This window comes from Mus musculus, chromosome 10 (assembly GCF_000001635.26).
Source record: "Mus musculus strain C57BL/6J chromosome 10, GRCm38.p6 C57BL/6J".
In the NCBI taxonomy this organism is placed as follows: domain Eukaryota; kingdom Metazoa; phylum Chordata; class Mammalia; order Rodentia; family Muridae; genus Mus; species Mus musculus.
The window spans coordinates 84,751,440-84,765,905 of record NC_000076.6 but is presented as its reverse complement, the minus strand read 5'-3'; the positions used below and the strand labels follow the sequence as shown (position 1 = coordinate 84,765,905).

The following is a 14,466-nucleotide window of genomic DNA, read 5'->3' as shown; positions in this document are numbered from 1 at the left end:
CGTTCTCCTCCTCCTCTTCTTTTCTTCTTCTTTAATCTAAACGCCTGGCATTTGTAGAAATGCTCTCTACCCAAACAACAAGCAATTTCACAAACTCCACCCTAGGTGTTGCAAGTTCAGGAGCAAGAAGAGCCTTTCACACAGCAGCCACTCGGCCCTCTAGAAACATCCTTGCAATTCTCCAGGCTTTGGTGTTTTAACTGAGGACTCCAAGCCCACCCAAGTCCTTCCTTACAAACTCCCTGAACCTTCCCAGACAGATGTATGCATCCTCTATGATGCCAAATCGTGCCTCGTGGAAAAATTGTTTTTTTGTATTTTGTATTTTGACAAGAGTCAACAAGTAAGGAGACCAAACTCTTAGAAACAGAAATTTTAGCCCACATACTTACTCATCACCTAAGGAAAACATGAAATAATCTAATTTTTTGTGAAACAAAGGACTTTATGTAAACACTCTAATTTTTCTTTCAGCCTAGACCAGTGGTTTTCAGCCTTCCTAATGCTGCAAGCCTTTAATACAGCTCCTTGTGTTATGGGAACCCCAACCATAAAATTATTGTATTGCTACTTCATGACTGTGATTTTGCTACTGTTATAAATTGTAGTATAAATATCTATGTTTTCTGATGATCTTAGGTGACCTCTGTCAAAGGGTTGTTTGACCCACAAGGGGACCACATTGAGGGCCCACTGGCCTAGACTATTGCCTGCAGAACTGAACACTACGAGGTAAACCTGGGGAAATGTTTAAGCACTCAATTCCATCATTAGTTAAGTTTGAATTCATAACATGTGTCCAATTCTGGAAATAATATGAAATCCTAAGTATTCCAAAAGAAACTCGGCTCCCTCGTAAATATTTAGATTCAGAACATTACCTATGGATATGCTGAGTGCATGAATACCCCACTTTTAGACTAATCGTCCCGATAACATGAAAGTAAAAAAAGTCATTATTAAGTTCTATAAATGTAGCATCCAAAGAAATACTTTCTTTTCTTAATGTGACACAATGATTTTACAGAAGCATCCGCAAGACTTGAAACAAATTCATTGACATAATTTTCTCAACAAGATGCATTTGTTGTCAAAATGAGATGCTGGCTTGGAGATATAATTAGTAGTTACTAATTATTCCCCATTTGAATGACCTTGCCTAAAGTCAGCTCAAAGATCCAGCCACTTGCATGGACTGATGCTGCATTCTTCCCATGTGATGGTCTCGGGGTTTATAAAGTGGTAATTCTCTGCATATTAAGTAAATGTCTGCTATATTCAGCAGTCTCTTGGCTACATCTAAACAATGCAGACCCTTAGCACAACTGGGTGGTTAGACAACAGGACCAAAAACACTCACAACGTCCTTGTCTCTTTAAATTAAAACAATCACAACACAAACCAATGTCCCTAGAGTCTCAGCTCAATAATTATTGGTTGTATACAAAGGCAGATTACACTTTTGGGTTTTATTGAGGATTAAGTAACCACAGATTAGAGCCCAGACACACAGATTAAAGAATTCCTACTCTTGTGTCTGGAGAAATGGCTCATCAGTTAAGAAGAGCACTGGCTGCTCTCACAGAGGACTCGGGTTCAATTCCCTGCACCCATACAGTGGCTCACAACAGCCTGTAAGTCCGGTTTCAGGGATCTGACATCAATCTTCTGGATGCCCAGGCACGCACATGATGCAAATACCTAATTTACTAGCACAGGCTAATGCATTCCAGTTGCCTACATTTGGGGCAATTCAGGTGAAAGCAAATGGCTTCATTTCACTCTTTCTGCTTTTTATGATCTCTCTGTGTGTAGAGGTGGGGAGATGGCTCAGAAGGTAAGAATGCTTACAGTTTAAGTACAGGACCTAAGTTCAAATCTCCAAAGTTTATGTAAAAAGACAGCTGTGGCTCGCTCTTGCTCCTCTCTTGCTCTCCTGCCCTTTCCCTGCTTTCCTTTCCCCTTCTCTCCCCATCCCTTCCTCCCTCTCTCCATGCACTCATGGCCAGCCTCTACTCCTCTCTCTCTCTCCTCTGTCTCTCTCTCTCTCTCTCTCTCTGCCTCTACTATCTTCTTAACTCCTCTCCCCATGCTCTTAATAAACTTTATTCTATACTTAAAAAAAAAGAAGAGACAGCTGTGGCCACCCCTGAGCTTGTTACCCTATTGCTGTATGAGGTAGAGACAAGGAGGGCTGCCAAACTTGTGAGTTGCTAGCCTAGATGGTAATTCAGTGAGAGATGCTGTCTTCAGAAAGTAAGCAAGTGACAGACCAAGACACCCTAGACCCTCCTCAGGCCTCCCTTTTACGGGTATATACACCTACATACACACACACACACATACACACACACACACTCACACACCATACACACACACACACACACACACACACACACACACATGCTCGGTGGTGCACACAAATACTGCAGGAAGGGCAAAGGAACACAACCTTTCCTTCATGTGATGAAAGCACTTTGAAAGACTAGATTTACTGCTTCCAGGAGGCTAAGAATAAAGTGATTTAGTCTTTAAACAAGTGTGGTCTGAAAGCAGGAGGAGACTGTAGAGGAAAATGGAGATGCGGGGAACAGGAGCGCAGGACTGGCTCAATTCCAAGAGCCAGAACCAGAAAAGTCTGGGGGGGTGCTCCCAGCAGGGTGTCCAGAACACCTCTCTAACCATCTCCATCTCAGGACCTGAATTCCGGGCAGCAGCTGTTGCCTCTACAATGATGGGTTTTGTTGTTGTTTTTCCTCCACTTCCTTTAGAGAGTGAGGAAGGCAAGGATAAAATCATAGCCCAACCCACAAAGTGACCCTTTTTAGGTCATAGCAAAGGTGAATTAATCTTTTTGAGTGAATTAATGAGTGAATTTAAGATTGTCTTATGTTTGAGGTCAATGTTCAACCACCACCGTGCAGCCATTGCTGTTATCTAAACTCCTCTTCCATGCAGAACGCACACTTCTACAGAGCAGTCCATAATTCTTCATGTTCATACACCCACTCTTCTCCCGCCAAAAGGGCATCAGATCCACCTAAAGGCCAGATACTATCCTGTCGTTCTGGTGTAAAACTACACAGGAGGCTGACCAAGATGGCGGGCTAGCAGAGGGAGGAACTTTCCCTATCACTGCTACCAACAGCAATAACCTCACCTCAGGCAAGGTCAAACCCTGCTTCTTCCCACAGAGGCACTATGCAGAGTAAGGTTTTAATGGCTAATGGTGCCCCCTGTTATGGGGTTGACACCACTGCCATCTGATATATATCATCCTTGCCCCTGAGTTCTAAGGGGACCTTTAGAGCACCTTGAAGGGCTTGCCAGTCTCAACGCATTCACATTTGCTCTTGAAACTTACACTCAGAAATCCTTGACAGCTGGGTCTGTGGCTTTGAGGTCCCCAGGTCTGACACCCCACTGAGTGAGACAGAATGAAACCCAAAGGGTCCCTTTACCTTATACCTCCCAATAATCCAGTCTTTGAGTTTACTCTCTTGCTCAAAGAAACCCTCACCAAACTGCAGGTCTCCAAGGAGAGGGGGAAGCCTGTGAGCAGCAGCAGAGAGTTCCCCCACCTTTTCCGTCCTGAAGTGTTTCGGGACCCCTAGAGGGGCAGCCGAAAAGGGTGCCAAGAGACCGGTAGAACATGTAGGGCGGGCAGTAGTCAGGGGCCTGGGGAACTGAAGCTTTGCCTTCCCAGAATTCTGGTTTGTGATGTCATCACTTGGACCTCAGCTTTGTCAGTGACCGCCTGGCAAACACATTAGCTTATCCTAGAACCACAGCCATCCAGCATTGGGAACAGAAAAGAACTACCCTGCTTCTTCCCTGCCTCCCTCATTCAGAACTTGTGAGGACTTATGTCCCTGAAGCTACACTACAGACAAAGGAACCTGGCAGGTGTCACATGCTGTCATCAGACACTGGACACAGGTATGCCATTGTGCAGAACAATATCAGCTAGAACACAGACAGCCATTTTGTTTCTTTCTTTTTCTTTTTTTTCTTTTTTTTTCTTTTTTCTTTTTTCTTTTCTTTTCTTTTTTTTTTTTTTTTTTTTGAGACAGTGTCTTGACAGCATCCCTGGGTGGTTGAATATTTGCTATTTAGCCCAGGCTGGCCTCAAACTCAAGACTATCCTCTTGACTATGCCTCTGGAGTGCTGGAATTACACATGTGTGCCAGACTCAAATACAGACATTTAAAAAAATATCTACTCCATACTTATGAATGAATCAACAGTCTCAAACAAATGGGAAGGGCTCTTTTGCCCAGCATGTCATGGGATTGTGAGATGCAAGAATTATAAGGTGGTTGTCCTTTGATGGTGCATTTCAGAACACTGACTTGTGTGTCACTCGCCAGCATATGCTGGGGCCTATGGGGCTGCCTTCAACATCTAGAAGCCTCTGTTGACATTGAATACTGCTCCCCTAAAATCTAGTAACCCTTTGTAAATCCTTTTTCAGAGGCAGGGGGGTATTGGGGGAGGGAGGGAGAATTCACCTTAGACTAACATTGAGAAAGGAAATTAAGGATCTTTTTTTAAAAAAGTTATTCGCCAGGCGTGGTGGCGCACGCCTTTAATCCCAGCACTCAGGAGGCAGAGGCAGGCGGATTTCTGAGTTCGAGGCCAGCCTGGTCTACAAAGTGAGTTCCAGGACAGCCAGGGCTACACAGAGAAACCCTGTCTCAAAAAACCAAAATAAATAAATAAATAAATATAATAATAATAATAAAAGTTATTCAAGGCTCTTGACTATTAAATTCCCAAGTGACCTCCAGGTGTTTTAGTATATTACTGGTTTGGGGAGATAGTCACGGTGTAACAGAGTTCGGACATTGCTAACAAAACAGCCTCACATATTGCTTTGTGGACTCCATAGTAGAGCCAAAGTCGGAAGAGGACTCAGTCTAACTTGTTGGGAAATCTCAGCCTAACCTGTCTGCCCGTCTTTTCCCAGTAGAGGCACAGCGTCTGGGAAGGGCTTGCCTGACTTAAAGTTGAGTTACAAGTAGCTGAGCCCATGAAGGCTGTCAGACAGGATACCCTCTCCACAGGCGAGATGTCTGGCCTGGCACCTAACCCGCCGCTTTTTCAGATCCCATTTGAGGAGAGGGATGAGAAAAATTCCTCTTGGGCGACCCACGGGTCATGGGGAAGAAAAGCCAGAACCTTTCACTCTGGGTAGCCTGTGGCTCTTGGAGAGGCAGACATTACTGTCCAGCTGGCGCCTCACTCAGGACCAGGAGGGACGCTGGAAGAGAACCCGGAGAGGCAGGGTGGGAGCAACAGTGCACAAGCCGGCTCAGAAAAGGTGTAGCTGCTGGAGAGAAATTAGAGATCTCCGCCACTCTGGGAAGCAGGACGGTCCAGCACTCACACAGCGCCGGGGAGGCCCGAAACAAACTCCTCTCCCTCCTTGCTCTCGGTCCTTTGTTGTCCGCCTCTGGCTCCCGCTCATGCCCTCAGGTCCCCCGCCCCCCCCTGAAGTCACCCCAACTGCACTCATAATATTTTGCTTTGCGCCGGGTCTGTTTTCCACCACCAACTTCCAGCAGTCTCCATGGCGACGCGCTGGGGATGGCGGTGGGGTGGGGGCGGCGGCTGTTCAGATCTCAGGCCTGAGCCGCGGAGCAGCCGGTGCTAACTTTTCCGGGTGTCTGGGTACTGCACTGGGAAAAGTGCGCTATCCGGGGCCCGCCGTGGCGTCGCGAGCCCGCAGCCTGGTGGAGTCAGGCCTGTGTACTGGGACCGCGTGGCCCAAGACTGCAATCGCAGGTTTCTAGAACCCGGGGACCACGCGACACTCGCTTGACCCTGCTGCCAAGCTCAGATGCTAGCAGGTGGCAAGAGAAGTACCACGCATGTCCACCTCTCTGGCCACACACACACACACACACAATCAGAGTGGGGCTAGTTCAGCGTTGGATAAAGGCTCTGATTCCTTGCTGTTTCCTGCTCTAATCCACAGACTAGCTTCCAGGGCTGCAGGAGGAGGCTGTTTCTACTTACCCAGCCTTGGGGAAGAGACAGGAGGTCCCAGGCCTGTTTCCTCTGGGTGCTCTCTACCCCCTTGGGCAGAAACCTAAGGCCCCAGGATGTCTCACCTTAGGGCCCATAAAACTAGGCTGGACCTAAGGCCAGGTCACCCTGCCTGCAGAGCGGCGTGTCCTCTTACCAGTGGGCCTCCGGCGTTCAGATCCGATTGGAGAATCTTTGATGCCCCAGCTGTGAGCTCTGGAGATGGGATTGGGGGTGGGGGTGAAAACTGGGATAGAGTTAGAAACTTCCAGTTGGAGCGCCACAATGCACCCTTCTAAGGAGCTATCCCGTATAACAAGAAACGGCCCTCTGAAGCGTAGTCGATCAAGCTGTCTCAGCCTAATTTTACACAACTTCCTGGTAATCAAAAATTCTATGCACTTTTCCTTGCTCATTCTCGAAACCGATTAAGGAGCGCCTGAACAGTGCTGCTCTGAGTAAAGGGAACAGAATTATAATCGTACAAACACAAACTAGTAGCCACCGCCAGCGGCCCTCGTAGATAGTGACTGCCAAACGAGTCTGAGCACTCACTTTGGGGCAAGATGGGTCGTGCGTGTTGTCGCCGACTGTTAAACTTAGTCCTGGAGGACCCGCACGTTGATGGATCCTGAGCGCACCGGCTGCCTTTGCAGCCCGGCGGAGCTTGGCGAAGCCGCCAGAGTGCTATCTTCGAGGGGCTTTGCTTTGTCGTGTTGAGAAACCAGAGAGCCGAGGACCCAGGAGGCGCGCGCCGGCTCCGGGGCCTCCCCCGACGGGGCCATTGTCTTGGCGCCACACTTGTAGTGTATTTTGGAAAAACTCAAGGAATATATTACCAGCTCGATGCGCGGAACAAAGGGGTGAGTTTCCGCAGGTCACGCTGAAGTGGGCCCAAAGCAGGCCACTAGAGCACCGGCCCCAGCAAAACCGTTCTCCCATGCCGGAGGCACTTTGCGGGGATTTTTTTTTTCTTTAAGAGACAGAGACTGTTGCTTCGACTTGCCGGTCCCTCTGAACATGGATGCTCTCTGGACTTCGCTCCAGCGACTGCTGTGAGCCTGTTGTTTGAGCCGGTTAAGAATGAAATCACTGATTTCGCGTTTCTACTGGAGCGCAACCTTACGCCAAGGGAATAGAATCGAAATGCCCAGAGGAGCGCTGGGCTCTGCAGGCTCTGGGAGGGGGGAATGAACCTTTTACATAACAAGAGAAACCCAGAAGAAAGACTAATTGGATTAATTCTCTGGAAGGGGGGCTCCTGGATCGGACCTAGGCACTTTGCTTGTCCGGAGTTTTGCATGTGAAATGTCACCTGGTGCGCCTGGAGTGACTTCTCAATTGATGCCATTAACCAAAACTCTTGATTTTGAGGTCAGGAGTGTGATCTAGGAGAGATATATATCTATCCTAGAGACGAGAGAGGAGAGGATAGGTATATTATCTATCCTAGAGATCCTAGTATGAGAGAGGAGCGCTGGAGTTTCATAACCCATTTGGGGTGTTCGCAGTTGGGATGGAAGTGGTCCGTGCTCACCCAACCACCTGATAAACCTCGAAAGTGTCCACAATTCTAAGACTCCCCTCACCAAACACCCAAAGGACTCTAGTCCTGTGGAGGGATCAAGTAATATCTCATTTAGGACATGCCAGCTTTGGGATATGAGGAAGGCCCCCGACACCGTGTACAGACCCCTTGAAAATACTCGACCGCTAATTCTGTACAAATGGGCTTAATCTGGTTAAATCCATTCACTTTTCGAGCCGTGGCTCTTAGGAGGTTTTCCTTGAGTTAAAAGAATATTGAAGCAAAGGCCCTTCCTTCTCCAGAACCAGGACTGCTAGCGTGTGCAGAAGACAGACCCCAACCGGGCCTAAGCCGGGTGCCGCTCTCCAGAGAAGACCGCTTCTAGCCTCCCCGCAGGTGCTCACCCGCTAACTAAGCTGGACTTTAGAAGCTCGGGCTTCGGCTATGCTCAGGAGCTCACTGACACCCAGGAAAGCGTGAGAGTTTAACTGTACCGGAGACAGAAAAAAAAACGTACCCTGGAATGCCGCAGATACCCCTGGGCCAGCGGTCTCAGCCACCAGGTCTGCAATGTAGGCCAAGAGAGGCCTGGAACTTTCCTCCCAGTACAGAAGAACAAGGTCTGGGAAGATATCTAGATAGCTTAATCTTTTTACAACCTGCCCTAGGGGTGGGTGGAGTGGGGGCAGAGTTGACTGTGGTGTTATTTGCAAGTAAGTTAATGTGTGTCAGGGCACAGCTGAGGCCAGCAGGCACTTGTTGCTCAGCTGCAATGCCCTCACATTCTCTCAGGTTTCAGTCAAGCTGCTGCCTATGCCCAGGCTGTGGTCTTACCACCCCTCAAAATTCCAAAGCTGCGGCCCAGCAGGGATTGGAGTGGCCTGGTGGAGAGACTGAGCCTAACGGAGAGAGTAAAGTTTTTTTGAGAACCACTACATGGAAAGGACATAGAAAAAAATAACAGAATTTGAAGTGCGGCGGGTCCCCAAAGATGCTAGGCGTAGAAGTTGACCAACGGATCGCCTGGAGAAGATGCTGGGCATTTTCGTTGTAAGAGATTCCGTGTGTTCCCTTGTGAACCGTGGCGACCCTAGTGCCTGATGTCCACCACACAGCCCTCAAACTACAGGCCGGTTCACAAAACTCAGTGTCAGGCCTCTTCATATGTTCTGCATTCTGCTCCCCCCACCCCCCTTTTGCAAGGTTACAGCCTCACTGTGGAGAGGCTAGTGAGTCGCGTCTTCGCGGCCGGGAGACTACAGTCCTAGGGGCCCATCTCTCCTAGCCCAAAGCTACTAAAGCCCCAGGACCACCGGGTTCGCCGCCGCCACTCCCTCCCTGCAGCGAGATTCCAGAAGCAAGAGCCTCCAGTGCGCGGTGAGACGCGGTACGCCGTCGCCCTCCTCCGCCTTTGGAGCGTTCGGGGCCCTCACCCCAGATCCTAAGCATACCACTACCCTAGCCAAAGCCAGGGCCGCCGCCGGGTCCGGGCGGGGCGGCTTGCTCGCAAAGCTCTTGCAAGTAGCATAAACACCTCGAGCTCGCCGCGAGCCAGCGAGCATCTTTATGCAACTTTATGTCCAAGTGAAAGCGCGCGCCTCAGAGTGCGCGCACGCGCACACACGCATTTACACTCACACACACTTCCATGCATCCACTTACACACTTAGCGCTGGACCGAAAACTTCTGCACGCTCTCCTCCTCTCCTGGGATCCCACTGTCAGGTTGCCCCGCCTGAACTTTCTGCAACTCTTTCTGAAGTGACCCCCGCCCTGTCCCTTCTCCTTCCTCCCCCCTCCAATGACCCCCCTCCAAGTCCCACCAGGACTAACCTGTGGAATCCATGTCGGGTTCCTCCAGTAACCCACAATGCATGCTCTTCCCATGGACAGCACAGACGCCCCCCAAAAGTCCTGATATTTGGGGATCCCCTGTGCTAGAGATGCCCAGGGAGGAAGGGAGGGAAGAAATAAGGAAGGAAGGGATAGCGAGAGAGAGAGGGGGAGACGGTGGGTGAGAGGGCAAAAGGATAAAAGGGGAAAAGAAAGAACTAGTGGAAAGAAAAGAGGCGAAGAAGCGAGGGAAGGAAGGAAGCTAGAGCTGAAGGAGAGAGCGAGAGAGCGAGCGAGCGAGCGAGGGGACACTCAGTAATCCAGTCGGGCAAAGCCAAACCCGTCAAAATGTTTGCGGATGTTTCATGGGAAAAAACATCATTTTATAGGAGCCCCGATGGGAGCAATGTCATTGATAGGCCAGCGGGCCTGATGAATGGCCGCTCGTCAGATGGGGCCGTGGCGAGGCGCACTGTGAAGCCCATTGTGGGCCTGTTTTGAATAAGAAAAGCCGCCTCCGAAAAGGGGGGCTCAGAGCGACGCAATCCCAGCCCTCCGACTTCCCCCTTCTATTATAGCATTAGCAACGTTTTTCTTATTTAAAGTTCCAGAGGCCTTCTCCAGCCTTAGCCCGGCACTCATTATAGACGAAATCAAAATTGGCTTAGATCTGCCCCCCTCTTCAGTCCTCCCGCGCCCGGGCCCCGCGCGGTGCAGCCATGAAGGGGGGTGCAGAGGTACCCGAGCCCTAGGAGTCTCCTGTGCGTCCACGAGTGGGCCCGACTCCTTTTTTTCTCCCCTCGAGACACGTCCCGTTTTCGCCTTGAGTTAGATTTTGAGTAGGGGCCGGGGAGTAGTGCAGAGGGGGTATGTCTTGAGTTTCTTCCACGCAGATCCGCGGACGTGCGTGGGAGTAGAAGTTGAGGAAGGGGAAAGTGAAGCCTTAGGTTCCCATAACCAGTCTGAGGGACAAGAAGGCCGCTTGGCTGCGAGGGGGTGAGAGGCTGGCTTGCGTCAACCAGAACTTTTGTACCCCTTGTCTCTCGCCCCACGGGTCTCTCCAGGTCGGCGTGCCTCGCTGTCTCGCTCTCCGTTTCTCCCTTGGCAGCCAGTCTCTTTGTCTCTCCCTAGTTCTGCGTTCTCCCTGGGTCTCTGGGACCCTCACCCCCACCCCCACCCCCGCGCCTCTTCCCATAACCCTGTATGTCAGTCTGTCTGCGTCCGGGCCCCTCCCTCTTCCCATGTCCCCCGGCTCCCCCCTCTGCCACCCTCTCGGTCCCCCACAGCCAGCAACGGAGTTGGTGAGAAGCCCCGGCGTCAGAGCTGGGGATGAGGCTTTCCCAGGGACCCCTCCCCGGCGCAGTTGAAAGTGTGGGAGGGGGAGGGGGCCGGGGCCTGTGGACCGCAAGTGGAAAGTGGGGGTGGAGGGGGGGCTCCCGTGGCCCCGGGAAAGTGGCCGCTCGCGGGCCGGCCGCGCTGTGATTAGAATATGAATGGGCTCGGCGGGCGGAAGAGAAAGGCGGATTACCCCGCTGCTTTGACCATGGACAGAGGCAGCGCCAGCGGCGCAGGGGCGGATCGCCCGAGTCCCTCCCGCCGAGCCGGGTGCGCTTCTTGCCCGCGACCCCGGGCCTGCCCACCTCGGGCCTCCGGGTAGCCCCCCGAGCCGCGCCGAGTGGGACAATGGTGGGTGAGGGGCAAGGGACTAGCACGTGCCGAGTTAAGGTCACGAGATGCAGGGAAGGGGCAGCGCGGACGGGCAGAAGGGTTCGAATCCCGGCTCTGCAGATTCCTTCATCTTTTTTGGGCCTCAGCTTCCTTATCTGTGAAATGGGAGTAACGACGTTTCTCCCCCGTTGCTCTCCTCAGGCCCTACCGGGCCTCTGTGTGTTGCCCCTTCTTGCTCAAACTGCTGCTAAATTCCAACCCGGGTTATCTCTCTTATCTCTTATCTCTCTCACACAACTATCTATCTTGTGCCCAGAAGCCCTCGGCCACCAACCCCAGGCACACAGCTTTCCCTCTCTAGCAGTGGATGAAAAGCTTTAGCGGCCTAAGGGGATAAATACTACTATCTCCTCAACCCCGTGGGTTCCAAGTGAGAGATCAATGACTGCGTCTTTTTCTAGAAGCCTCACTGGCCCTGTGGACAAAATGCCAGGGTGCATGGTCAAAGGGGAGCTCTGCCAGGTGCATCCATTGACCTGTGGGGCAGAGGTGATCTGTAGAAGGCAGGTGAGAATTTTAGGCAGAAGGTGCTAGCATTGCACTCATTAGTAGTGTGTGTGTGTGTGTGTGTGTGTGTGTGTGTGCATGTGTGTGTGAGGAGGGTGGGTGATGGGCTGCCCTCACAAAGCAAGGGTGGCAGAAAAGGACCAGGAGAAAGGGGAGCAGTGAGTCAGCCCCTACCAGCTGGTGTTTGACAAATACAACTGAGGCTGCGCAGCAGGGCTTTCCTCATCCCTGCCCTGCTTAGCCTGAGAGCAGAGAGGTTCTCTGAGCTTATATTGGAGAGACACAGGAGGGAGAAGGCATGACGCTGATTGGTTTGTGTAGCGTGTTTGTCATATGATGGAGTGAACAAACATCAAAGACTGTCAAGAAGTGACACTGGAACTTAAAAATGGTGCCATCTTTCACTTCAGGTCAGATAGGAAGAAAGAAAGAAAGAAAGAAAGAAAGAAAGAAAGAAAGAAAGAAAGAAAGAAAGAAAGAAAGAAAGAGAGAAAGAAAGAAAAAAAGAAAGAAAGAAAGAAAGAAGGAAAGAAAGAGAGGAAGGAAGAAAGAAAAGCAAGAAAGAAAACGTCTTAAAGACTGCTACCCAGGGGCTGACCTGGGTACATACATGCTGTGGCATCTTGCGCAGCTTCCTGAAAGTTTGCCATCCTTTAATAAAATGGCGTAGTTGAATACTAATAGGTACCACTGCCCCAGACCTCAGGGATACTACCTCAATTAACCCCACAACACCAAGAGCACGTTGCTGTCCCCTCTTTAGAGAGGGCAATGGGCAATCAGTATGGCCAGCCTGGGCAGTCAGAAGGGCTGTGATAACGTCCATCCTATCCTCTGGAGCACAGCTCAGAAAGGCAGTGGAGGAAGATACAGAAGCTGAGAGACTGGGGAGGGAGTGTCTGATAAGCCTGGAGAAAATGAGGACCACATCAGAAGCTGAGTTAGCCAGGCCTGGAACAGAGGCGAAGGCCAACGGGAGCGTCTGTCTGGTGTGCTATGGAACCCCGGAAGGGGTAATGGAAGGTGCTTTCTTTTGAAGGCTATGCAAAGAAATGGATCTTGCAGACATTTTGAGCATCCAGGGCTAGCAGCGCATTTGGGATCATGATGATCACAAAGTGGTGGCAGGAAGAGAGGATCTGGTTGCCGGAGAGGGTGGTGCCATGGCTAAAGGAAAGGGATGGTTGACATTGGCGCTCAGCAGCTGGGGGCAGGGCTCTGGAGACTCTGAGAAGGACCGGAAGCGGTTCTCCAGCCTTGGTGCTGACTATGTGGCCAGAAGAGAATGTGGAAGAGCATCGCCTTATCCAGGAGCTTGCCCCATTCCACTCACTGAGCAGGGCAAGGAGGATGGCGAGAGGAGGCGGCGAAGGGGTGTTGGCCTGAAATGCCCATTAAACTTGCTCATAGCCCAGCAGACTGGCAGGCCCAAGAAGACACAGATCGACAGGTTTTGTGTAGCATTGGTGGCTACTGCAGCCTCTAGGGAGGTTTACTGTGCGGCTTGGAAGCAAAGATGAGTGTGGCATCCTCTGGTGGGCTCTGCTCCTATGCTCTGGTTCCCACAGCCCTGCACTTACCAACCCTGCCCTGTCCTTATCGTTATAGGCATGATGTCAATGGGTGGTCGTGATTCACACACACTCTCTAACCTCCCTCCACTCCTACACCCTGGCTTCTGGCTCTACAGACTCTGGGTACAGTAACTGGCTTACTTCCTAAGGACTATATGGCGCAGGTTCCGGCCAGCCAGAGGCGTGCCTCACCTGCACGCATGCGCACTCCCTAGTGCTGGATTCGTGGGCTCCTGACTTGCAATAAGTGATACATGCAGCTGACTGGAATGTTATGTACTCGGCAGCCTGGAGAACTGCGTGATTCCCCAGGGGAATCTAGAGATCTGTGAGCTAAGAATAAACATTTGTCGTTATAAGCTTTGAAAGCATAGTCGTACTGTCAGAAAGGGAAAGACAGGTAACAATTGGTCTGTTATTCTGCCTTGTTTAAGAGAATAAAAGTAATATTAAGGGTTTATTAATGGGCTAAGGTTTATTGCGCATCACTATGAATATGCCATGGATCAAAGAGTTTAAATGAATTATCAGAATAATCCTGGGAGATAGGTACCACATTATACATGAGGCACAGAGGGTAAGTAACTTGCCTAACACAGCAAGAAACAGTAAAGGCATCCTTACATCCAAATAATTGTCTCGGGAAAGAATAAGCCAATATAAAAGAAGATGTCCCATGAGACTTGTCCTCTGTGGTAACCTCTCTACTATGAAGTGCCTAAGACACAGAGCTCGTGGGAAATCTACACCTTCTCTGCATATATTCCAGCTGAGACCAGTCCTTGATCCAGAGCCGCCACCCGGAGATGGACGCCACGTGACGCCCCAGAACCACCGGAAGTCAGACCCTTCCAGATATCCTGGCTACCTCACCCACATGAACATCTTCCCAAGCCGCCTGTGAAGCTCATTTCATCCCCTCAAGTCCCTCGCTGGGGTTCTGGAGCTCCATCTGTCCCCAGCAGACTTCTCCCAAAATCTCTCCCATCTCCCTTCTCTCCTGAAACCTGGCTACTCCCTGAGGCTGCCTCCTGCCCCATGGCCTCTCCAGAAGAATCTTCTCCCTCCTCATCCCTCAGACCCCAGAGTTGTGAGGTCAGGAGCCTGCCCTTCCTCACCACTGTGAAACCCATCACGTCAGCCACTTGGCCGGTGTTGGCCTGGGGCAACTATGTGAGCCTGTCTCGAAGTAAAACAAAAACAAACAAACAAACAAACAAAAAACAGTGAAGGGAGAGCTGTGGCTGCAGCTCTGAGGTGGAGCA

The 14,466-nt window shown here is 50.7% G+C and overlaps 1 protein-coding gene across 6 annotated transcripts in view; it reads right to left on the bottom strand.

Moving 5' to 3' along the window:
• Positions 1-9,870, bottom strand: part of Rfx4 (regulatory factor X, 4 (influences HLA class II expression)) — a 150,503-nt gene extending 140,633 nt beyond the window's left edge. Inside the window, exon 1 of one of the 6 annotated variants that reach the window (XM_030245278.1) lies at positions 9,393-9,870. In XM_030245278.1, coding sequence (XP_030101138.1) covers positions 9,393-9,435 — 43 coding nt within the window. In that variant the 5' untranslated portion in view covers positions 9,436-9,870. Of the gene's footprint in view, positions 1-3,581; positions 3,674-6,586; positions 7,719-9,221; positions 9,277-9,392 lie in introns of those variants that run through there. The other 5 variants (NM_001024918.1, XM_006514115.4, XM_030245279.1 and 2 more) reach the window with 5 other exon arrangements.
• Positions 9,871-14,466: the final 4,596 nt, after the last annotated feature.